Below are 26,859 nucleotides of genomic sequence, written 5' to 3'. Positions count from 1 at the left end.
CACATATGATGAACACATGTTGGCTGCTTTTCCTTCACTCTGCGGTCCAACTCAGTTCAAACCATCTCAATTGGGTTGAGGTCCGGTGATTGTGGAGGCCAGGTCATCTGATGCAGCATTCCATCACTCTCCTTCTTGGTCAAATAGCCCTTACACAGCCTGGAGGTGTGTTGGGTCATTGTCCTGTTGAAAAACAAATGATAGCCCCACTAAGCACAAACGAGATGGGATGGTGATTCACTGCAGAATAATGTGGTAGCCATGCTGGATATGTGTGCCTTGAATTCAGTGTCACCAGAAAAGCACCCCCACACCATCACACCTCCTCCTCCATGCTTCACGTTGAGAACCACACATACAGAGATAATCCATTCACCTACTCTGCATCTCACAAAAGATATGGCGGTTGGAACCAACAAATCTCAAATTTGGACTCATCAGACCAAAGGACAGATTTCCAACGCTTCAATGTCCATTGCTTGTGTTTCTTGGCCCAAGCATGTATTTTCATCTTATTGGTGTCCTTTAGTAGTGGTTTCTTTGCAGCAATTGACCATGAAGGCCTGATTCACGCAGTGTCCTCTGAACAGTTGATGTTGAGATGTGTATATTACTTGAACTCTGTGAAGCATTTATTTGTGCTGCAATCTGAGGTGCAGTTAACTCCCGATTTCTGAGACTGGTAACTCTAATGAAATTATCCTATGCAGCAGAGTTAACTCTGGTTCTTCCGTTCCTGTAGTGGCCCTCATGAAAGCAAGTTTCGTCATAGCGCTTGATGGTTTTTGCGACTGCACTTGAAAAAACGTTCAAAGTACTTTACATTTTCCGGATTGACTGACCTTCATTTCTTAAAGTAATGATGGACTGTCGTTTCTCTTTGCTTATTTGAGCTGTTCTTGCCATAATATGGATTTGGTCTTTTACCAAATAGGGTCATCTTCTGTATACCACCCCTACCTTGTCACAACACAACTGATTGGCTCAAACGCATTAAACACTTCCAAATTAACATTTAACAAGGCACACCTGTTAATTGAAATGCATTCCAGGTGACTACCTCATGGAGCTGGTTGAGAGAATGCCAAGAGTGTGCAAAACTGTCATCAAGGCAAAGGGTGGCTACTTTGAATTATCTCAAATATCAAAAGTATTTTGATTTGTTTAACACTTGTTTGGTTACTACATGACTCCCTATGTGTTGTTTCATAGTTTTGATATCTTCATTCATACAATGTAGAAAATAGTAAAATAAAGAAAAACGCTTGAATGAGTAGGTTTGTCCAAACGTTTGACTGGTACTGTATATATATTTTTTTTCAAAACTGTCAAGTCAACACATCCGTCAATGCTGCTGTGAAACATGGCAAACACGAGATAAAACAAATAAGAAATGATATAATTGATGTCAATGTTGTTTAAGTTGCTTTGTGTATTACCAAATTAGCTTGACATGATTTGCACTACTCAACGCATCCAAGTTTCTTGACATAGGCACTTCAAAGAGCTTCCTGGTAGTTAGCCCTGAGAGAGGCAGGTAGCCTAGTGGTTAGAGTGTTGGACAAGTAACCAAAAGGTTGCAAAGTCGAATCCCTGAGCTGACAAGGTAATAATCTGTCGTTCTGCCCCTGAACAAGGCAATTAACCCACTGTTCCTAGGCTGTCATTGAAAATAAGAACATGTCTGACCTGCCTAGTTAAAAAAAAGGTCAAAGAGAAAAGTATGTTCTCAGTTCATTGTCATTTCTACCCGAAACAAATATTAAGGGTGATATTTTAGTCCCTTAAAAGGCTATTCTACATGGGAATCAGAATGGCTGTTTGGGACCTTTAAGGGTTATTTTGTGTGATGCCTGATTTTTTTGACACTGCCATTGATGAAGTCTTTAAAAATACTTAAAGGTAGTCATGTTACGTTTCATAACGGAACTCTGAGGCTTACATCGAAATCGCTAAGCAGCTAACTTCCGAAGCAGTGTGCCGATGCGTGTATCACTTTGTCAGAAGTGCGTCATCAATGACGTCCAAAGCTTTGTTTGATCACATGCTTTTCAAACCATGCATTGCAAAATGCGAGATCCCACTGATTTGGCCGATGTTCCAGTGCTTTCTAAGATTCGAAGCTGCTTTCAAACACTGAACTCTAATGGACACTGTACTTACAAATGTACACTGAACCAATATATAAAATGCAACATTCAACATTGTCGAAAGATTTTACTGAGTTACAGTTCATATTTAGAAATCAGTCAACTGAAATAAATTAATAAGGCCCTAATCTATGGACTTCACATGACTGGTCACAGACTGGTCACAGATACTTTTTTTAAAAGGTAGGGGCGTGGATCAGTAAACCAGTCTGTATCTGGTGTGACCACCATTTGGCTCATGCAGTGCGACACATCTCCTTCGCATAGAGTTAATCGGGATGTTGATTGCGGCCTGTGGAATGTTGTTCCACTCCTCTTCAATGGCTGTGCGAAGTTGCTGGATATTGGTGGGAACTGGAACACGCTGTCGTACACGGCGATCCAGAGCAATGGGTGACATGTCTGGTGAGTATGCAGGCCATAGAAGAACTAGGATGTTTTCAGCTTCCAAGAATTGTGTACAGATCCTTGCGAGATGGGGTAGTGCATTATCATTCTGAAACATGAGGTAATTGCGGCGGATGAATGGCATGACAACAGGCCTCAGGATCTCGTCATGGTATCTATGTGAATTTAAATTGCCATCGATAAATGCAATTTGTGTTTTTTGTCTGTATGCCTGCCCATACCATAACCCAACGACTACGATGGGGCACTCTTTTCACAATGTTGACATCAGCAAACCACTCACCCACACGACGCCATCTTCCCGGTACAGTTAAAACCGTGATTCATCTGTGAACAGCACACTTCTCCAGCGTTCCCGTAGCCATCGAAGGTAAGCATTTGTCCACTGAAGTTGGTTATGATGCCAATCTGCAGTCAGGTCAAGAACCTGGTGAGGATGAACGAGCATGCAGATGAGCTGTTGTAGGCTCCCCCATGTTGGGCTGGTGTGGGCTTGGTGTAGGCTAGCCCGCGTTGGTCTGGTGTGGGCTTGCCTACGTTGTTCTGGTGTGGGCTAGCCCGCCTTGGGCTGGTGTGGGCTAGCCCGCCTTGGGCTGGTGTGGGCTTGCTTGCCTGTCCCCACCTAGCTCACAGAATACCCACTTGGGGCCAATGGGTTCATGTTTGCTGTGTACACTCTCCAATTAGTGGTGTATTACTGCTTGGCTATCTCTTGACTGCTCTGGCAGCACTGTGTGTTTGTTTATCCCTGGCATATTAGCTGCCATGCTTTGTTGGTTTGGGAGATGAACAACTGATAAACACTGGCATAATTTAAACTGGATTATATACTTGAAGACACACACACACACACCACACACAAATAAACAAACAAACACACCCACACCAAGGCTCTCACACACACACGCAAAAACAAACAAATATGCAAATATGCATTATGTATCCATCCGATAATGTTCAAATTATGCTTTTGATCTGAAATCAATCCCATTTTTAATGGATCTTTGATATGCAATCCAAACAACCAAACAACCGAAGGACCAAAAGAAGAAACAAGCAAGAGTGGACAGACTCATTAAATAGTTTTACTCATCGCTCATCGCCCCTCCGACATGAGTCCCAAATGGCACCATATTCCGCATATAGTGCACTATTTTAATCAGAGCACTGTAGTCCCTGGTCAAATGTAGGGCACTAGTTAATAGGGTGCCATTTAGGATGCAAACCGGTAAATGGTACCCTTTTCCCTGTTTCAAAAGTAGTAGGGCATAGGGAATAGGGTGCCATGTGAGACACAGACACAGCAGCTTTAGACTGGAAGTGCTAAGACTGATATAGATACAGTTATATTTCAATACAGAGTGAATCAATTCACATTCTTAGTCAATTAGCCTCTGTATCAACAGTAGACACCAAATCTAATAGTACTCTTCTGGGATCTCGCTCTATACCTCGTCCACCACCTCCTCCTCCTCATTTTCTCTGCCCCCTCTCCTCCTCCTCCCTCCCCACCTCTCCTCCTCCCTCTTCCTCTCCTCGCTCCACACGTCTGCTACTCTAAGCCTTTAGTCTTGTCTCCTCCAGAGTCTCAGAAAGGCCAACAGAAGATTTTGTCTCTGCAGTTTGATCCCTGCAACCACAGTCGATTCTGTTCCATCACCTATGTCTGTGTTGGGCTAGCAGAGCTAGGAATGAAAAGAGAGCTGTCATAGTGTCTGTGTATTGCCGCTCACTTGTTGAGCAATGAAGCTGCTAACAGCTAGCTATCAATCGCCTCAATTGTAGCTTTAATTAGTAGAATCTTCTCCTCCAGTCCTTGATAAAAGACTGTCTGAATGCAGAAAAGTATCAGTCTGTGTGTGAGAAATTCAATAATCTGAAAAACCTCAATTTGGAAAGAGCCTGAATGCAACAGCAACACAGGCATTCATGTTTGTTCTGATAAATAATTCATTATTCTTCTCTGCTCTGTTCTCTGTTTGCGGCCCTCAAAACTACCTCCCATCCACACAAGTCGGGGATAAGTACCACACAATGACTTGAAAGGTGAAGGGAAAAGGAGACAAGAGAAAGAGAGAATTTTTTGTATTATATTTTGCAGATAATCAAGCAAACATGACCCGTGGGAGCAGCAAGCACAAAGACTTCATACAATTTGTCTGCTGCGCGATGGCGCAGAAGAGGTCTAGAAGATGAGGTAGGCAGAGAGAGAAAGTCACAAATATTAACACATTGGGGACTGTGTCTCTATGACACTGTGTCTAGGGGTTGCAGCAGCATTGTACTGTGGAAGAGAAAATCCAATCGTTTCTCCAACCCCTGGCTTCAGAACTGAGGACCAGGCAAGGACCTGCTTTAATATTTGCACTGCTAAAATTCAATGGTACAGGGACAGTGTTAGGGACAGTGTTAGTAAATCATTTGTTTAAATCTACACTTCCATATTTCCAACTCCTATTTTTGAAGATCAAGTGGTGTAACATTTATTGGAATGACTGGAATTCTGATAGACTTTGGATTTTAATGTAAAGATATCTCTTAATCGTATTATTATTATATATAGTAGAAAGTGATGGGTTAGAAGAAGCCTACATAACCAACCCATAAAGTGAAATTTAACATCCATATATGGCCAGCTATGTAAACTTTAACATTGACTTATCCTGCAATAGATGTCATTCAATTGGTAACATACGTTTGTGTCTTCTTCTAATGTCTCTTAAGGGGAAAGTCATTTAAAAGTAACTGAATGTAATCAGATTATGTTATTGAGTTTGGGTAATCCCAAAATTACATTACTGATTACAATTTTGGAGAGGTAACTAGTATAAATGGATTACATTTAAAAAGTAATCTACCCAACCATGATCATACACTACAGTTGAGAAACAATGGGAAAGTAATTCTTCTTTGAAAGTTGATAAACTTGTAACCTCACTTTTGAGAAAATGGCCTTTGAATGTTTTGGTACACCTACTGGAGTGCTCTTCATTGTCTTCACCCAATTCAGCATCGTTCACACCCTCTTAAGCTTTAGCCCCACCCATCTCTTTAAGGGTTGATCCGATCGTTCTGTCCTATCAACAACAGTCAAGCACCCAAACTAACTGGCTAACATTGGCTAGCTTGCTATCTACCTCCAGCTAACTCTGATTATTTTACTCACCATAGCAGAGCTAGTTAGGCTGTTTTATGTTATCCAGAGCATTGGTGACTGCAAATGTGCTGCTGGCAACAATTTCATTTTTTTTGCCAACGTTTACTAACACAGGTCAAAATCAATGTGTGTTGAGCGTTTGTAAATTTGTCTGTTATTCTACGATCTGGCACACTCAGTCGTGAGTGCTCTGAAATCAGAGTAGATAGCCAGAGTGAATTTACCAGCTACGTGAACATTCTATTGAAATGGATACTTGCATAGTGGAATATTTTGTTAAGACATGTAGCTAGCTAACTAAACAAACAATTAACAAACAATTAACCAATTAACAATAATCCCAGCTCATGACCTTACTACCCTGCATGAATCTGCAGGTAGCTAACCAACCAGGTTGCTTTAAATAAAATGTAGCTAGTTAGACTATCTTACCATCTTACATGGATGGATGCTCCTCTCTGTCATGGATGCCATGGTTGCCCTTAGTTTGAAGATGTAATCCTGAGACAGGTGTGTTTTCACATGTTCAAGATGGCATTTCTGCCAAAAAACGCATTTTGATTTTCAAAAAAAGTTTACGTTCAAATGGCTCTCCTGTGAAGTAGTGACATGCGACATATGCCCATTTTCCAGAAACAAGTCACGTTTCATTATGCCTTATTTTGAGGGCCTTGTTTTACCATAATACAGGGACCTGAAACTCATACACATAAGTTTGACCCAAACCATGCCCATCATTATCATATTTCCCAGCATGCCATACTGCAGGCTGATTTTGTACAATTGTTTGTTTCAATATCTATGTTTGTGCATGTTCATTGATTGATTGATCTTATGCCACACAAAGATAAATATAAATATGCTTTGATTTGATAAATAACATTAATGTTTCTAAACTAATCCAATCATTTAGTTATACACTGCTCAAAAAAATAAAGGGAACACTTAAACAACACAATGTAACTCCAAGTCAATCACACTTCTGTGAAATCAAACTGTCCACTGATGGAAGCAACACTGATTGACAATACATTTCACATGCTGTTGTGCAAATGGAATAGACAACAGGTGGAAATTATAGGAAATTAGCAAGACACCCCCCAATAAAGGAGTGGTTCTGCAGGTGGTGACCACAGACCACTTCTCAGTTCCTATGCTTCCTGGCTGATGTTTTGGTCACTTTTGAATGCTGGCGGTGCTTTCACTCTAGTGGTAGCATGAGACGGAGTCTACAACCCACACAAGTGGCTCAGGTAGTGCAGCTCATCCAGGATGGAACATCAATGCGAGCTGTGGCAAGAAGGTTTGCTGTGTCTGTCAGCGTAGTGGGTTGTAGCTTACAGCCCAACACCGTGCAGGACGTTTGGCATTTGCCAGTGAACACCAAGATTGGCAAATTCGCCACTGGCGCCCTGTGCTCTTCACAGATGAAAGCAGGTTCACACTGAGCACGTGACAGAGTCTGGAGACGCCGTGGAGAACGTTCTGCTGCCTGCAACATCCTCCAGCATGACCGGTTTGGCAGTGGGTCAGTCATGGTGTGGGGTGGCATTTCTTTGGGGGGGCCACACAGCCCTCCATGTGCTCGCCAGAGGTAGCCTGACTGCCATTAGGTCCCGAGATGAGATCCTCAGACCCTTTGTGAGACCATATGCTGGTGCGGTTGGCCCTGGGTTCCTCCTAATGCAAGACAATGCTAGACCTCATGTGGCTGGAGTGTGTCAGCAGTTCCTGCAAGAGGAAGGTATTGATGCTATGGACTGTTCCGCCCGTTTCCCAGACCTGAATCCAATTGAGCACATCTGGGACATCATGTCTCGCTCCATCCACCAACGCCACGTTGCACCACAGACTGTCCAGGAGTTGGCGGATGCTTTAGTCCAGGTCTGGGAGGAGATCCCTCAGGAGACCACCCGCCACCTCATCAGGAGCATGCCAGGCATTGTAGGGAGGTCATACAGGCACGTGGAGGCCACACACAATACTGAGCCTCATTCTGACTTGTTTTAAGGACATTACATCAAAGTTGGATCAGCCTGTAGTATGGTTTTCCACTTTAATTTTGAGTTTGACTCCAAATCCAGACCTCCATGGGTTGATAAATTTGATTTCCATTGATAATTTTTGTGTGATTTTGTTGTCAGCAGATTCAACTATGTAAAGAAAAAAGTATTTAATAAGAATATTTCATTCATTCAGATCTAGGATGTGCTATTTTAGTGTTCCCTTTATTTTTCTGAGCAGTGTATTTATTGCACCAGTTACTGAAATATTTGTTCCAGTTGAAATGCTTTAGGTCAGGAATCTCAAACTCTGTTCCTTGGAGAGCTACCATCCTGTAGATTTTACTCCAACCCCATTTGTAATTTATAGACCAGCTAGTTATTAGAATCAGGTGCGCTAGATTAGGGTTGGAGCGGAACAACTACATGACTGTTGCTCTTCAGGAACAGGGTTGGAGAGCCCTGCTTTAGGTAGTTTCTTCACAATGTTCATAACTCTGGCACTCATTCTGAATGCTGGTCACACGTGTACAACCTTCAGGAGTGAATCTAAACATTAATTTCAGACACTGTAGTACAATGGCCTGAAACAGGCCTTCAAATCACAGTGTCCTTGCAAGGTTTTGGAATACAGTCAGTGCGGGGATAGCCAATTTGTAGAATTTCTAATCACCTGAAACCTCTATCCAAAATAACTGCCAAGGTTAGGATAACTGACCTATCAGACTACCTAAAGCATCTAAACTGGAGCAACCATTTCAGTAATGGGTAGAATAAGTCCAAGTAACATACCGTACAAACATATAACATTTAGAAAATGTTTGTAATTTATTTTAAACACACATTAATTTTGTTTATATTATTTGTGTAATTTTTGTTGTTGTATTGTTTGTACAGTGCATTCGGAAAGTATTTAGACCCCTTGACTTTTTCCACATTTTGTTACATTACGATTGTATAAGATTTATATATACAGTATAAGGTCCCACAGATAACAGTGCATGTGAGAGCAAACATCAAGCCATGATATAAAAGGAATTGTCCGTGGAGCGCCGAGAGAGGATCGTGCCGAGGCATAGATCTGGGGAAGTGTACCAAAAGATTTCTTCAGCATTGAAGGTCCCCAAGAACAGTGGCCTCCATCGTTCTTAAGTGGAAGAAGTTTGGAACCACCAAGACTCTTCCTAGAGCTGGCCACCTGGCCAAACTGAGCAATCAGTGGAGAAAGGTCAGGGAGGGGAGCAAGAACCTGATGTTCACTCTGACAGAGCTCCAAAGTTCCTCTGTGGAGATGGGAGAACATTACAGAAGGACAATCATCTCTGCAGAACTCCACCAATCAGGCTTTTGTGTTAGAGTGGCCAGATGGAAGACACTCCTCAATAAAAAGGCACATGACAGCCCACTTGGAGTTTTTAAAATGGCACCTAAAGGACTCTCAGACCATGTGAAGCAAGATTCTCAGGTCAAAGATTGAACTCTTTCTTCTGAATACCAAGCGTCACGACAGGAGGAAGCATCACATCTGGAGGAAACCTGGCACTATCCATACGGTGAAACATGGTGGTGGCAGCATCATGCTGTGGGGATGTTTTTCAGGACCTGGAAGACTAGTCAGGATTGAGGGAAAGATGAATGGAGCAAAAATATGGAGAGATCCTTGATAAAAACCTGCTCCAGAGCGCTCAGGACCTCAATCTGGGGCGAAGGTTTACCTTCCAACTGGACAATGACCCTAAGCATGCAGCCAAGACAATGCAGGAGTGGCTTTGGGACAAGTCTCTGAATGTCCTTGAGTGGCCCAGCCAAAGACTGGACATGAACCCGATTTAAAATCTCTGGAAAAACGTGAAAACAGCTGAGCGGCAACGCTCCCCATCCAACCTAACAGAGCTTGAGAGGATCTGCAGAGTAGAATGGGAGATACTTCCCAAATACAGGTGTGCCAAGCTTGTAGCGTCATACCCAAGAAGACGGTGCTTCAACAAAGTACTGAGTAAAAGGTGTGAATACTCATGTAAATGTAAAAACCTGTTTTGCTTTGTCATTATGGGGTATTGTGTGTAGACTGATGAGGGAAAAATAACAATTAATATATTTTATCGTAACGCTATAACGTAACAAAAAGTGGAAAAAGTCATGGAGTCTGAAAAGTTCCGGAATGCACTGCATATCTTTGTATTTTAAATGTATGTGACTGTCCTTGTCTATCAATGTATCAGTGTTTTGTTTCTTTGTTTTGTGTTTTTTTGTGGAACCTAGGAAGAGTAACTGTTGCTTCTGCAAATGTTCCCTCAAAATAATGAGTAATGAAATACATATGGTATTGTGTTAAATATATTTTAAAACTTATGTTAACATTTTCGCTTAGGCTCTCACTTGGGGAAGTCCATTGGACTGAAAATTGATGAATGCAACAACCATGTTTCTCAGTGTTAATTTGTTTGCTAATGCTAAGATGTCATTGATAGATGTTGTTGGTACCAGTTGCACCATAGGATACTAGAGCAATAACTATTGATCAAGTGGACTTCATCTCATGAAAAATTACTGTTAGATTTAAATGATGCAGATGAGCAATGTTGACATGTCGTGATTAGTAAGTATATCTGTATAATTACACATTGTTGCCCTATTGTGGTCTGAATGTAGTGAAAGTGGATATTTTATTCAGGAAAATGTGAAACCTGGAAGTCCTGCCGCTTGTGCAGTCAGCATATACATTTACAAATATGTATACATAAACTTGATACATTTAAGTAATTACTTTAAGAATGATTACCTGCTGCATTCAAAGATAACCAACCTACAGCATTAGACTAAACTTCACTTGCGTCATCCTTGTGGTACTGAGAGATGAACGTGGTAATGCTTTCACTGATTGCACATAAAGCTTTGTTATCCAACCAATATTGTTTCCTTTCTTTCATTCTGTGAACCCCGTTCATTGCTTCTCACAGCTATATTAGTGTTTTTATTCTTTCAAATAATTCAGCTATGTTTGATTGACCTTGTCTGGTGTAATGAAACGAATAGAATAGTCCCAAAAGTTCATATGAAGAAACCATTATCATCTAAGCAGTCTCAATAAATGGCTCAAATTATTTGAAAGAAAACAAATACTTTTTGAATCCAGGCCTTCTCCAGTCTCCATCACATCTCTACAATATCAGCATGTGCAAGATATACACCTTGTTGATATAACAAAACAGCATCGCTCTCAGGCCCCTGTGTGCAGCCTGATAGATACTATAATCATCTAGGCCACAGGGATTGGTGGAAGTCATTTTGGCAAAACAGTTGTGTCTCGCATTCATGTAATGATGGCACCGAAGCAGACACATTGAGCACACATTTGGCATGCCAAAGCTTGTTGTGCTAATTACATATGCCACCAACAAAGACCTTTCCTGACCGGGACAGTCACGCAATACTGGAATATAAAAGATAACCAGAAGCCCTGGACATGTGAGTAGATCTATTATTAATTAGGTAGCAATGCTGAGTGTGTGCTCAGCTGGAAAACAAGGGTGTGGGGCTTTTGACAATCCAGTAAGGGGTGCTTGTCTAACGGACTCTCAGCTGGCTAGAGATCATGTGTGTGGTGCAACATTACTGATTCAAATAACCCATGGAATGTACTGATTCAAAGAAACCAGATTAAATTTCAGAATCTAATTCATTATAGGGCTAATAGATTGTTAGTATCAATTGCAGATCTCCTCTTATGGGAGCCAGTAGTATTGTTAGTCTATGCTCGCTAGCTAGTTAGATAGCTAAATAATTATGTTATCAGATCTACTTTGCTAGCTAGTTCTTAACAGTGTCTGGGTGTCGGCGTTTCAGAGCAAGTTCAACCATAATTTACCCCTGGGAATGCTGTTTCATGATGTTGTGTCCCTAGATTAGCAAAGTACAGTTAAAGTCAGAAGTTTACATACACCTTAACCAAATCCATTTAAATTCATTTTTTTCACAATTTCTGACATTTAATCCTAGTAAGAATTCTGTTTTAGGTCAGTTAGAATCACCACTTTATTTTAAGAATGTGAACTGTCAGAATAATAGTAGAGAGAATGATTTATTTCAGCGTTTATTTCTTTCATCACATTCCCAGTGGGTCAGAAGTTTACATACACATAAATTAGTATTTGGTAGCATTGGCTTTAAATGGTTTAACTTGGGTAAAACATTTTGAGTAGCCTTCCACAAGCTTCCCACGTTAAGTTGGGTGAAGTTTGGCCCATTCCTCCTGACAGAGCTGGTGTAACTGAGTCAGGTTTGTTGGCCTTCTTGCTCGCACACGCTTTTTCAGTTCTGCCCACACATTTTCTATAGGATTGAGGTCAGGGCTTTGTCACGGCCACTCCAATACCTTGACTTTGTTGTCCTTTAGCCATTTTGCCACAACTTTAGAAGTATGCTTGGGGTCATTGTCCATTTGGAAGACCCATTTGCGACCAAGCTTTATCATTGTGACTGATGTCTTGAGATGTTGCTTCAATATATCCACATAATTTGCCTCCCTCATGATACCATCTAGGACCCCCACAACATGATGCTGCCACCCCCGTGCTTCACGGTTGGGATGGTGTTCTTCGGCTTGCAGGCAGCCACCTTTTTCCTCCAAACATAACGATGGTCATTATGGCCAAACAGTTATATTTTTGTTTCATCAGACCAGAGAACATTTCTCCAAAAATTGGAAATTGCTCCCAAGGATGAACTTGTGAAGGTCTACATTTATTTTCTGAGGTCTTTGCTGATTTCTTTAGATTTTCCCATGATGTCAAGCAAAGAGGTACTGAGTTTGAAGGTAGGCCTTGAAATGTATCCACAGGTGCACCTCCAATTGACTCAAATGATGTCAATTAGCCTATCAGAAGCTTCTAAAGCCATGACATCATTTTCTGGAATTTTCCAAGCTGTTTAAAGGCACAGTCAAGTTGGTGTTTGTAAACATGTGATATAGGAAATGATACATGAAACAATCTGTCTGTAAACAATTGACTTGTATCATGCACAAAGTAGATGTCCTAACCGACTTGCCAAAACTATAGTTTGTTAACAATACATTTGTGGAGTGGTTGAAAAATTAGTTTTAATGACTCCAACCTAGGTGTATGTAAACTTCTGACTTCAACTGTATGATCTGTGTAGTAATATTATTCAAATCAGAAATACATTTGCATTGCTAGTTATAGCCTAATGTTAGCTAGCTAACTTTGAATCTAGTTTGTTAGCTTTAGCTACCTGCAACTTCATACTACAGCAATGACAATGTTTGTATTGGTAGTAGTATGAGTTTGAATTATGCCGGTTCATTGTTTAGCTATCTAGCTAGCTTCATGTCTAAACAAAAGACTCCACTTCTGCCAGATTATTACATGACCCATCAAATTAGTCTGGGGGTGATTACGGCCATCTATTGTATTTCATGAACATGTGTACATGTCTAGACCATAGTGACCCATCCACTTAGCTAGATATGGCTGGATGGTGGTTATAGCATTTCCTTAACCATCAATTTAGACAAGTGTGTCTGATAAGCATCATCTAATAATGATACAATATTTATTACATATTTTTATCTGGACAAGTTCTGTTTTTGATATTGCTACTATGCAAGTAACTACATCCCTGTACCATTTACACCTTCTGTATCGAGTGCATCTGACAAATAAACTGACATTTTATTTGATATAGCACATGTTTGCCACATGGCCTCACATTTAAATCTTTAAAGAGATGGGTGGGGCTAAGGTTTAGGATGATGTGAATGATGCTGAATGGGTGTAGACAAAGAAGAGCTCTCCAGTAGGTATACCAAAACATTCAAGGGACATTTTCTCAAAAGTGGGGTAACAATTACTTTCCCGTTGTCCCTCAACTGCAGTGTATGATATACCATTTTCTAGCTCTGAGTCTCTATTTTTATCCAATGTAAAAAAATAAAATAAAAAATAAATAAAATTATGCTGCATAAGACCGAATCGAGGCGGTCAGTCACATATTTTAATGTGGTAACAATCCACATGTCATGCTTCATGTGAAATTTGGGATGATTTTTAATGGAAGGAATAAGTTAAACATAAAATTGAATATTCCTGGCTGCGGCGTGTGTATGTCGTGTGTGTGCATGTGTGTGTGTTGTTAGGGAGGATGAGCGTCTGGGAGTAAATCCACTCACTCACAGTTCACAGTTCGGTACTCTATGTGAATGCACATCGAAGAGTAAAAAAACAAACATTTTGGCACATAAATTGAAGAAGCTAAAGCTTGAAAATAGCTGGGGCTGCCAGAAAGAATGCATGGTTCCGTTGAGAGAAACCCTCTTCCTGTACCTGAGATTGGGTTCTATCTCTAGGCCATCAGAATGTTAAACAGCCATCACTAACATAGAAAGGCTGCTGCCCACATACAGACTCAAATCTCTGGCCAATAAGCAGACTTAATAAAGGTATCACTAGTCACTTTAAATAACGCCACTTTAATAATGTTTACATATACTACATTACTCATCTCATATGTATATACTGTATTCTACACCATCTACAGCATCTTGCCTACGCCATTACTCATCTATATATTTATATGTATATATATTCTTATGCATCCCTTTACATTAGTGTGTATTTGTGTGAATAAGGTAGTTGTTGTGAATTTGTTAGATTACTTGTTAGATTTTACTGCATAGTCGGAACTAGAAGCACAAGACTTTTGCGACACTCGCATTAACATCTGCTAACCATGTGTATGTGACCAATAAAATTTGATTTGGTTAGATTTACTGACACACAGTAGCCTACACCATGATGTTGACAGTTACTGGACCAGCTAAACCTTGCCATAGCTGCAATATTGTTTTTTACATTTCTTAGCTTGATAAAAGTACTAGTGATTGAGATTATCTTAAATTTGAATTTGAACTTGAACTCCAATCCCACTAGATAACTGTTATCTTCCCAATGCCATTAATAAGTAGATTCCATAACTTTACGTCAGCACAAGCAAAGACAACGGGCTAGTTCGTTAATTAAATAGCCTGTCCCATATTTGCTACATATGTTGAACATGTTTGCAGTCCACATTGTTCTAGTGCCGAGGCGTTGATGCAATCAGCCCAGCCGGTAATACGCTTGAGTGTCCCCCAGAGACCGGTTTCTACATAAAACATCCTCCTATCAGGCTGCAAAGGCAAAGAATTCCTCCTTTACTCGATTTAATGGGGGCCGCAATAATTAAAATTGAAAAATATGCTTACTGGCTTAATAAAATCTACCCTAGACCTAATGTTTATTGCGGTGGACATGGACATAACAAATGTAGTCAATAAGCAAGCTTAAATTCACTAGGCTATTAATAAGCCCTAATAGACTGTGTATAATTCTAATCAAATTCTAATAAAAACAAAATATCAACATGTTTTAAATAGCCTATGTCTAAATGCAGTTACAGACATGATAATTGGTCCCCATGGATGTATGATACAAACAAAGCAACTTAAACTATGGAGGGTTTTACGCAAGTCCAAACGTTTCACAGGAGCTGGATAAATATCCAATATAAAGAGAAAGGGGGATTGTCCATTTTCTGTTATACTGCTCGCAAATGTTATGTTTTATAAACATCATGGAACCATTTTACAGATAAGTGAAAATATTATCTAGAAATATACATCTTTTTTTACCCCATTTTCATGATATCCAATTGGTAGTTACAGTCTTGTTCCATCGCTGCAACTCCTATATGGACTCTATGGAGAAGCGAAGGTCGAGAGCCATCCGTCCTTCAAAACACAACCACGCCATGCCACACCTCTTCTTGACACACTATTCGCTTAACCCGGAAGCCAGCTGCACCAATGTGTTGGAGGAAACACCGTACAGCTGGCGACCAAAGTCAATGTGCATGCGCCCGGCCACCACAAGGAGTCACTAGAGAGCGATAGGACAAGGAAATTCCAGCCGGCCAAACCCTCCCCTAACCCGGATGATGCTGGGCCATATGGGTATCCTGGTTGCGGCCGGCTGAGACACAGCCTGGGATCGAACCCGGATCTGTAGTGACGCCTCTAGCACTGCGATGCAGTGCCTTAGACCAACTGCACCACTCGGGAGACAATACATTTGGGTTTTAATCAAATTAAACAAAGAAAACTATCAGTATATTTCTAAATAGGATCGAGTCAGAACCATGATATCAGAAATATCTTCTCTCATTACATGGCATTGAGTGCACACTTAGGCCTAATTATCTTTATGCATAACATTCGCACGTCTATACAAAATAATAGGCTCCTGTTAATTGTATTGTTGCCTATGTGCGAGGCAGATAAAAAAATAACATCTGCTGTTGATATTGCATTATAGGAGGACTGAATAGTTTGGAGGAGCTCGTCTTTGGTAATTGGACAAGGGGCGCTCTTTGAATATGGGGATGGATAGCCTACTTGTGAATAATGAAAAGGCATGAGTGCAAAACCCTTTAAACCATTCTCAGTAGACCATCTAAACACCTTTATTCATAGGCTACTTGTGGCTTGATTAAGGTGAAGGTAGGCTATGCTTGGTTTTTATTTCAATTAAATTAAATGGGGGGAAACCAATAATTTTTTCATGTTTCTAAATATGTTCTTCACCGGCACAGAAGGCACATCTCTCCGTCCATAGGCACTGTGCTTCATGGCTGGATAGGCTACACGTATTCTCTCAAAATCCATGCCATTATCAACTACGTTACCATTAGAAACTGCTTTTTGTGAGTTTTAAAACGTCCCATTAGCGCTGCATGAAATTGACACTTTTGTGCTTGTTCTTAAGGACAAACCTCAAATTTTACCACCCCTCCCACCTCAACACAATTGAGCTGATGTTAGAAAGTTCAATTTCCAAACCTGGTCATGGGGCTGGACAATGTGAGTGCGTCATTTTTTAGATGACTCCAATATCTTTTACTTTTCTCCTGTTCTTGTTGACCAAGTTAATGTTGTGTAATATGCCAATACAAAGAGACAGATCGAGAGATTGCATTACAAAGATTTCAATGAATTGGTGTCGTCTCATTCATTTACATTTGAATGGTTCCATTTAAGAAGTGTTTTCGAATGCGAACCACAACATTTTCAATCTTACTGATCAGAGCCAAATGTCTGCATTCCAAATGGCACCCTATTCCTTTTATACCCTCATGGCACTGGTTAAAAGTAGTACACTATATATGGGATATGGTGCCATTTGGGACATAGAGGGCAATGTACCTGATCTACAAGTCGAATATTACCTAGATATATGGCACCAATAAACACATTGTTGCGTAATTTCACCTGATAGGAAAGTCGATTACATCAAACCGCAACCATTTCATATTATTCTGTAAGTAAATCTGAGATACTCAATTTAGTAGGATATGTTACGTTTCGTATGGTGTGTATTCATTTATGGATGTCCATCACCATTTTGTCTAAACTTATATCATGAATTACATTATTGATATTATATGCTACAAATTTGCAAAACGTACAGTATGTTACGAATTTGCAAAACCAATGATATGTTAGGAATTCTACCTATGTGGCTAGGTGGCTAATGTTAGTCAGGTAAGAAACGTTAGCCACCAAGACAAAAATCTAGAATTTGTAACATCAAATCAAAATCCAATCATATTTTATTGATCATGTACAAATATTTAGCAGTTGATAATGGCATGGATTTGGAGAGTGAAAGTGCAGCCTATCCAGCCATCAAGCACAGTGTCCATGGAAGGAGAGATGTGCCTTTTTTGAACATAACATTTATTGGTTTCCTCCCCCATTAAGTTTAATTTGATTAAAAACCAAGCATAGCCTACCCTCCCATTAATTAAGACCAAAGTAGCCTATGAATAAAGGGGGTTTAAATGGTCTACTGAGAATGATTTTAAAGGGTTTTGCACTCATGCTTTATCATTATTCACAAGTAGGCTATCCATCCCCATATTCAAAGAGCGCCTCATGTCCAATTACCAAAGACTCCTCCAAACTATGAAGTCCTCCTATAATGCCATATCAACAGGAGATGTTATTTTTTTTATCTGCCTCGCACATAGACAACAATACAATTAGCAGGAGCCTATTATTTTGTATAAACGTGCAAATGTTATATGTAAAGATAATTAGGCCTATGTGTGCACACAGTGCCATGCAATGAGAGAAGAGATTTATGATATCCTGGTTCTGACCTGAACGTACTTAGAAATATTGGTTTCAAAAATAGATTGATTGGTTTTTATTCAAATTAAACAACAACAACAAAAATGAATTAGATAGATTCACCGTTTATGGTGAGAACGTACATGGCTCGAATGCAATACGTTTTTGTCTGCTATTTCTGCAGAAGTGCAAATATGATCTGTAAGATGATTCCTTGATTATTATAAAACATAACATTTGCGAGCAGTATAACAGTGAACGGACATTCCCCCTTTCGCTCTTCCTCTTTATATTAGATCTTTATCCAGCCCCTGTGAAAAGCTTGGATGTGCTCAAATCCCTCCATAGTCTAAGTTGCTTTGTTTGTATTATACACCAATGGGAACCAATTACGGTGTCTGTAACTGTGTTTAAACATTGCCTATTTAAAACAAGTTCTTGTTTTGATTTTATTAGAATTGTAGTCTTTTTTGGGCTTATCAATAACCTAGTGAATTTAATCTTGCATATCGACTACGTTTGGTATGTCCATGTCCAGACTGCAATATACAGTAGGTTTCGCATAGCGTTTTATTAAGACAGCAAGCATATCTTCCCGTTTTTGTTCGGCGGCCACCCATTCAATCGAGTTAAGGCATTTTCAGCCTGATAGGAGGATGTTTTATGTAGAAGTCGTTCTCAGGGCTACACTAGAGTGGGCCGATTGCATTGACACCTCGGCACTAGAACAATGTTGACTGCAAACATGTTCAACATATGTAGCAAATATGGGGCAGGCTATTGAACAAACTATCCCATTGAGTCTTTGCTTGTGTTGGCGTAAAGTCATGGAATCCATTTTATGGAATTGGGAAGATAGCAGTTATCTAGTGGGATTGGAGTTCAAGTTGACATTAGACGTGTATCTAATCACATAATTAATCATACATTTAAGATAATCTCAATCACTAGTACTTTTATCAAGCTAAGAAATGTACAAACAATATTGCAGCTATGGCAAGGTTTAGCTGGTCCAGTAACTGTCAACATCATGGTGTAGGCTACTGTGTGTGTCAGTAAATCTAACCTAATCTCAGGTAGAGTAAGAGGGTTTCACTCTACAGAACCATGCATTCTTTCTGGCAGCCCCAGCTATTTTTAAGCTTCAGCTCCTTCTCGCATTGCTAGCTGTCCTCCCTTAAAACTATAAACAATTTTTGTGCCGACAAAACATTTTTTCTACTACTCGATGTGCAACCCCACAGAGTATCTAACTGAACTGTCAGTGAGTGGATTTACCCCCAGACACTCATCCTCCCTGACACACACACACGCAGACACACACACACACGCAGACACACATACAGCGGCCCGGAATATTACATTTTCTGTCTCATTAATTCCTTCTATTAAAAATCATCATAAATTTGACATGAAGCATGTCACGTCGATTAAAGAGAGTACTGCTCCCCCCTAGGATGCTGTGCAGTAATGAGATTACTGTGGTGTGTGTGTGTGTGTGTGTGTGTGTGTGTGTGTGTGTGTGTGTGTGTGTGTGTGTGTGTGTGTGTGTGTGTGTGTGTGTGTGTGTGTGTGTGTGTGTGTGTGTGTGTGTGTGTGTGCCTGGGTATGTGTGCTCGTATGTGCGTGTGTGTTTGCGTGTGAAGGTGTGGGTGGATGTGTGTGTGCCTGTGTGCCTTACTGAATGGGACTCTCATGGGAAACACCCAAACAACATGATTGCATTAGCTCCTCTGGTTCATGGATTCACCCTCTTTGCTGTCTAGCTACTTTACCTCACCCCAGACCTGACCTTCACATATATCAATCAGGAATCGTAACAAATTTGACAAGTTATTGCTTAATGCATTTGTTGGTTACAATAATGCAATCTTCTATTTCAACTTGTAAGTGTAAGACATGCACGGTAGAGCAACATGCTGCTTAGAAGTCAGTAAAATAAGACAGCCCATGCTTTAGTCACCCTGGGGACACCAACAATGTTTGTTGGAGAGAGAAACAGTTGATATTCCAAGTCTAACAATGCCCCAACCCATCAGCCATGGGCAGGGGGGTTGGGGGAAGGGTAGCCTGATCTCTAGTCACTGTAACGTGTGGTAGTATAAGTGCCTGGGTTTCATGCACTGTTGCATCATGACACTTCAGCCTACTGAATACTGTAACGTAGAAGCTGACAGGCTAGAGAGGACAGGGTTGAGCTGTACTGTTTAAACTGATAGATAGGTTACTAGGATGGAGAGGACAGGGTTACATTACAGTCATATTCCTCTTTATGTTTGGCACTTGAGAGTTCTAAACGCAGTCTCAAGCATAGTCTTTATTGGCAAAGTCCCTGCCATTGTCTGCCCCATGTGCCATTAGAATAACATTGACTGAGGAGGGGTTAGAAAAACAAGAATGCTAAGAAGGCTGTCTGAGAGAAACCCTCATAGAATCACTGGAATTCATTCATTCATTAATGAAGCAGGCTCAGAACAAACAAAGAGTTAGCGAGTCTTCCTTCAGAGCACAAACAATGTTCCCCAGAACACAAAAGAAAAGCTGATAGGGTTCTGGGATGGTCTCAAGACTCACTGTTTTCACACGGTCTAAAGTCAAGATATCTGACTGGTATCACAAGCAGTGAGAGGTCGAAAAGATTCAACAAGACAACATCTCATGGTAACAATGTGAGTAAACAGCAGAGAGAGAACAGACATGTCACAGAGTCTGGCACTGCTGATGGATCACAACAGGATGGACCATTACCTAGGTAAAAATCTGTTTAGGTTAGGAGGCGATAGATATAAGAGTGAACAAACGGAACACTTAGTTCAAGAAGGGATTTAAATAATTGAATGTGTCACAGCATTGTTTCCTTAATTGTTTACAAATTGATAATGTAGGCCTATTGCCTGCAGGACTTTGTCTATGGAAAATACCTCTGCAAAGCTATACTACTACAGGGGCCATACCAGAAAGCAATGTGATGTGATTACAAACAGTTTACAGCCAGTTCTAGTGTCATTTCAACTTTGCCCGATGACTTTTTGAGCTGCGGCTAGTTGGGGGAAATGGTAAGGATAACTGGTTCATCTCTGGTCATACAAAACAGCACTTTTCTCTCTGGTGCATCTCAGGTGAAGGTATCCACGGAAAGAGAATTAGAGAATCATCAACAATATAGCTCTATGGCGAATCTTCATTGAGCAAGTTTTTTAGATCAGGACCAGGCTTAATCTGGATCTAGGAAACCAGCCCCTATAGTCTAGGAAACCAGCCCCTATAGCCGATGGAAAATACCTCCCCAAGCTATACAATAACAGGCAGAATGCAGCACTGCACACTTCTCTCTGCACACTTGTCTCTGGTGTACACAATGGCAGACTGACCATCTGCATTTCGGGAAATGCTAGAAGGGCTGGTCCATTTTTAGTCTAGTGGGTCTGTCTAACTTTGTTTTTTTGTGCAAAAATTATCACTATCTGGCTAATTATGGGGGCCTCAAGGGGAAAAATGGGCCAGTGTGTTAGAAATGCCAGAACTGATTTCTGGTCTCAGTCTGCCCCATGGGTGTACACATAAATAGTATAAGAATACTGTGCATATACAGCATATATCTATGGAGGTATCATCAATATGATTGTGTTACTCACTGTCTGCATGGGATGGTGATGGCAGGGCCAGACAGCCCAGGAGCAGGATAAGCACGGCCCCCCTGGCGAGGGGATATTCTGCCCGCCGGTGGTGCGGCGCCATAGTCCAGGTGTAGGCACTCCTCTCGCCTCTGTTCTCCTACCGACACTCCCACTCTGCTCGATGGCTAGGAGCTCACACAATCATAGTGACAGCTGGGAAAGGAGACAGGAGAGAGATGGGGTTAGTATTGCACGTTCATTTAGTTATTTACCAGAAAGTCTTGTCCATGGAGACTTACAATCTGTGTGCGTTCAACCAACCCCATAGCACAGTCATTGCAAGTCAAATATATCACTGTAAAAGAGTTCAAATGGCCACTACTTGTGCTACACAAATCTCAGTCTCACCGTTGGTTCAGAAATTATCCAACAGACCAGACTAAAATAGGACTACATATGTAGATAGGTAAACACAAGGTAGACAACACAGACGTTAAATGGTTCCTACAATATGTAGAATGGGGCCCCGGGGAACCTAGATACAAACACCCACACAGCAGATACACTCTGGGGACCACCGGTGACAGGCCCGTAAGGGAGAGACTTTGTGTGTGTGTGTGTGTGTTTTCCAAAACATTAACACATTGGAGGAACACATGGTTGTTGGGTCCGCCAGGAATCGTCACACACCCACTCACACAAACACACACACATTCGCTAGTCATCTTCAGCATAATTACAGTTGAGCACCTGCCTCTCACAAATGGACCGCAAATCACAAAAAGGCACCACACTTATGCAAGCCATTTATGTCATTTTCTTCACATTTCTCTCAGAGCCAAACATTAACTACAAGGCTGCTGCGCTGCCAAGACTGCCATAGGTACAGTCAATCTCTGTTTGAAGCCTGTCCAAGGCAGAGGCGGTCGGGAAGGTTTAACCCTTAACAATGACTTGGTGATGTTGTCCTTTCATTCACACAATAGTCTGAATGATTGGATTAATAATACAATAATAGAAACAGAGGAGAATGACAAAAAGGATTTGACAGAACGTAATCCTTTACATTCAACTTGAATAACTGAATTAGCTGAATATTGAATAGCAAATCCACTGTGTCATTTCAATGAGCTAGCTTTGCTCAAACTTATAAACGTTGGTTAGGTGGACTCTTTTTCCCCCACACCATGGCAATGACCCAGGGGTGGCAGGGTAGCCTAGTGGTTAGAGCGTTGGACTAGTAACTGGAAGTTTGCAAGTTCAAACACCCGAGCTGACAAGGTATAAATCTGTCATTCTGCCCCTGAACAGGCAGTTAACCCACTGTTCCTAGGCCGTCATTGAAAATAAGAATTTGTTCTTAACTGACTTGCCTAGTTAAATAAAGGTTAAAACTAGTAGTGCATTTAATAGGGAATATGATGCCATTTGGAATGTAATCTACGGGAAGATCTCAATTGCAAACTTCTTGTGTCCTCTCTCTCCTTGTCTCCTTCTCAAAACCCATTGGAGGAGAGGGCCCTTTAACCTCCTCCAATGGGTTTTGGGGAGGAGAGGGTTATTCCAGGCTCATTACAAGCCTGTATTTCTCTCAAAAGTAGTGCACAAATTTGTTAACATCCCGGTTAGTGAGCATTTCTCCTTTGCCAAGATAATCAATCCCCCTGACAGGTGTGGCATATCAAGAAGCTGATTAAACAGCGTGATCATTACACAAGTGCTGGGGACAATGAAAAAAACACTCTAAAATGTGCAGTTTGTCACACAACACAATGCCACAGATGTCAAGTTTTTAGGGAGCATGCAATTGGCCAGATAATTGAATGTTAATATATCTACCATAAGCCTGCCGCCAACATTGTTTCAGAGAATTTGGCAATATGCTGATGTCAACGTTGTGAACAAAGTGCCACATGGGGTTATGGTATAGGCAGGCATAAGCTACGGACAACGAACACAATTGCATTTTATCAATATACAGTGACGAGATCCTGAGGCCCATTGTCGTGCAATTCATCTGCCACCATCACCTCATGTTTCAGCATGATAATGCACGGCACCATGTCGCAAGGATCTTTACACAATTCCTGGAAGGTAGAATTATGTACTATTTCCCATTTCTTCCATGGCCTGCATGCTCACCAGACATGTCACCCATTGAGCATGTTTGGGATGCTCTTAATCGATTTTGTACGACAGCGTGTTCCAGTTTATGCCAATATCTAGCAACATCGCACAGCCATTGAAGAGTGGGACAAATTTCCACAGGCCACAATCAACAGCCTGATCAACTCCATGCGAAGGAGATGTGTCGCACTGCGTGAGGCAAATGGTGGTTACACCAGATACTGACTGGTTTTCTGACCCAAGCCCCTACCTTTTATTTAAGGCATCTGTGACCAACAGATGCATGTCTGTATTCCCAGAAATGTGAAATCCATAGATTCGGTCCTTCAATTGACTGATTTCATTACTTTTAATACAGAATGAAAACATGTTGTCCTCAAAAGTGGGTGCGTGCTTTGGATGAATGCTGCCATTCATGGAGATACAGCCAGTGGGGGGTGAAATTGCTGTCACTCCTAAGCCATTATTTTGAAGAAAGTGTTGTCATCTTTGCGGGAAAACGTATAATTTAATTGAGGAGGTTGACATTGCGTAGACCTACATCATCCACTTGCAACCTGACTAAATGCATATAATTTAACTTAACTTCATAATGAACATGTTAATGAAAAGAAGAAAAAGGCAAAAAACTAGATGTTGACTTGCATGTCAACGTCTCTCTCTCTCCTCTTAGCATGCAGGCAAAAAAAACTTCAATTACAGAACAAACAAATCTTTCACACTTAAAAACGAGACGGTTTTCAAGAATTGTGATGTGCCGTTTGCTCAGTTGCTCTGTCTTCCTGTGCCTTCATCTCAAAGAGTTTGGTTGAAAGCATCACACGGCATCAATAGCATCCGCAGCGCTCCCCTGTCCAAAATCATCTCTCTCTCGAAACAAGATGGTGCCACTGCATGAGACCTCCTCGCTGAGACAGCTAGCTGGAGAGTCATCACTTTCATCAGAGCTTTCACTTCTGAGACTTCTAACTTCATTGATTCAATAACAAACAGACTCATGAAACATACATTGCCTGACTGCGCCTTATTGGGAGATTATCAGCCTCCCTTGAGGCTTCAACAAACAAATGTAAAAACATATGACATGAAGATCAGGATCGTTGCGCCCTAATGAACACATCCCAGGTTTAGAGAGCCATCTTTATGGGGTTGAAACTAAGTAGTGATGTTTGTCAGTGACAATTAGAGAGAAACAAGCACACTCACCCATACATGCAAGCCATAAACTCTAATTGTAAATGACTGGGTGATGAGTTGTTGGTTTGGTGTTTGTGTAAAGTGTATAAGACTGTGGAAAATAATTCCTTCTCTGTTCTATACAGCACCATCAGTAAGGCAATGATATAGCATCGTGTGCAGGAGGCTACTTTAATTTATTTCACTAATGTGACAGGCGGTCTGACCTGTGAACTATGAAGTGATGCATCTACATTACATATTCTTAGATCATATGGTGCATGTACGCTAATTCCAGACAACATGTTGTTTGAGTGCATTAAAGGATTTCAGGGAAATGATAGCCACACGCACACACACACAGAAATGTGCACGCACGCACGCACGCACGTGCGCGCGCACACACACACACACACACACACACACACACACACACACACACACACACACACACACAGAGAGAGAGAGAGAGAGAGCCTCAACAAGACTGGACTGCTCTAAAACCCACTCATCCATCCACCAGCAACTTGTTTTATTGTTGCTAGATTGATCTGTAATCTTGTTTAATCCCCATATTGCAAATTGACTGCTTCATGTCGGATAGTGTTACCATTTCAAACAGTTTGTTAATTAGAAATCTCTACTGTAGGCCCATAGAGTGGATCTGTCTACTGCTCAAATGCTGAAAGGAAAAGTAGCCTAGTACTCGAATAAATGTATCAGTGCTTTATATTTCAATACATCATACTTAAGCCAGCACTTTGATACACACTATATCTGATTATGACAGCGTTGCCATTTCATAGCCTTAACTGAAATACAGAATCTATCTGGGCCATTCATTTATGTAAATGAAATACCTCAGAGATAACACAGGTTGGGTGATATCTGGAGAAGAGGTCCTTTATGTAAATGGATAGTTTAATCCGGTCAGTATTATTTGACAGAGTACTATTGCTCTTCATTCATTCATTCAAATCCCTTAAAGTGGAGGTTTATCCCAATATCAGTTTTTTTTAATACATTGGCTTAATAGAGTCGATGTCCATGCAGTTTGGGCTACACATTAATATATACATTTCCACTATGGAAAGTTGTGAATCTCACAAAAAGGCACTTTGGTTGTTTTTCTCTAGGATGCCTGTCACGGATCCCTCTAGAACTTTCATTGCGCACACCTAGCCCCTATTCCCACTGATTATATTTGTGTACATGTGCCCTTCGTTCACCATGGTGCTGTCGATTATTGTTACAATGTCCGTTGGCCGTGTGAGTACCTGTGCCTTGTTGTTTAAGCTTCCGTGCCATTGTAGAGCGCAGATGATTACGGGTCTCATTCTGTGTGATAATCATTGTGCGCTAGTGTTATTTCGAGGTACTCCTAGCTCTTTTGTTTGGGTTTCAACCCTGTGTTTTGTATACGTGTTTGTTTGGTTTTCGTCCCCTGCCTTTACATTACACGTTGTATTGTAGGTAAGAAATAAAAAACCCGATTACGCATTCCTGCGCCTGTCTCCCGACCCATTATACCAACATGACAGAATAGTCTACCCTTAAGTGAAACAGCGGGAATGGCTTGCCCTACGACGCTGCGACAGCACCGCTGCAACTTCGGCAGCTGCAACTGGGTCGTCCGAAGTCGCCACAATGGGTCCGTCCGACTATGCAACTTCATCAGCTACAACTGGCCTGTCCGATGCCAGCACAACCGGTCCATCCGATGCCATTGCTACTGGCCCGTCCGACGATGTCGCAATTTAGGCAGCTCCATTGGGCCCTGATCGACCCACACTGCGTTCCTGTGATCGTCCTCGAGGCCGGTGTTGTTGCGCTGCGTATGCAGTGTGTCGGGGGTACTGTCACAGATCCCTCCGGAACTTTCAGTATGCACACCTGTCCCCTATTCCCACTGATTAGTACTTGTATAAGTGTGCTTTTTGGTTTCCATTGGGCTGTCCATTATTGTTACTATGTCCGTTGGTGCGTGTGTGAGTACCTGTGCTGTGTGTTGTGGCACGGATTGAGCAGATGA

At 41.2% G+C, this 26,859-nt stretch overlaps 1 protein-coding gene across 11 annotated transcripts in view; it reads right to left on the bottom strand.

Annotated features, from left to right (window-relative positions):
• Positions 1-26,859, bottom strand: part of LOC109898078 (receptor-type tyrosine-protein phosphatase F-like) — a 405,249-nt gene that overhangs the window by 236,112 nt on the left and 142,278 nt on the right. For all 11 annotated transcript variants that reach the window (XM_031833586.1, XM_031833587.1, XM_031833590.1 and 8 more), the window contains exon 2: positions 21,543-21,737. In XM_031833586.1, the coding sequence (XP_031689446.1) occupies positions 21,543-21,645 (103 nt within the window). In that variant the 5' untranslated portion in view covers positions 21,646-21,737. The remainder of the gene's footprint in view (positions 1-21,542; positions 21,738-26,859) is intronic.

The sequence above is a fragment of the Oncorhynchus kisutch genome, linkage group LG10 (genome assembly GCF_002021735.2).
Source record: "Oncorhynchus kisutch isolate 150728-3 linkage group LG10, Okis_V2, whole genome shotgun sequence".
NCBI lineage: Eukaryota > Metazoa > Chordata > Actinopteri > Salmoniformes > Salmonidae > Oncorhynchus > Oncorhynchus kisutch.
Note: the sequence above shows the minus strand (reverse complement) of the source record. Positions and strands in the feature narration are given on the sequence as shown.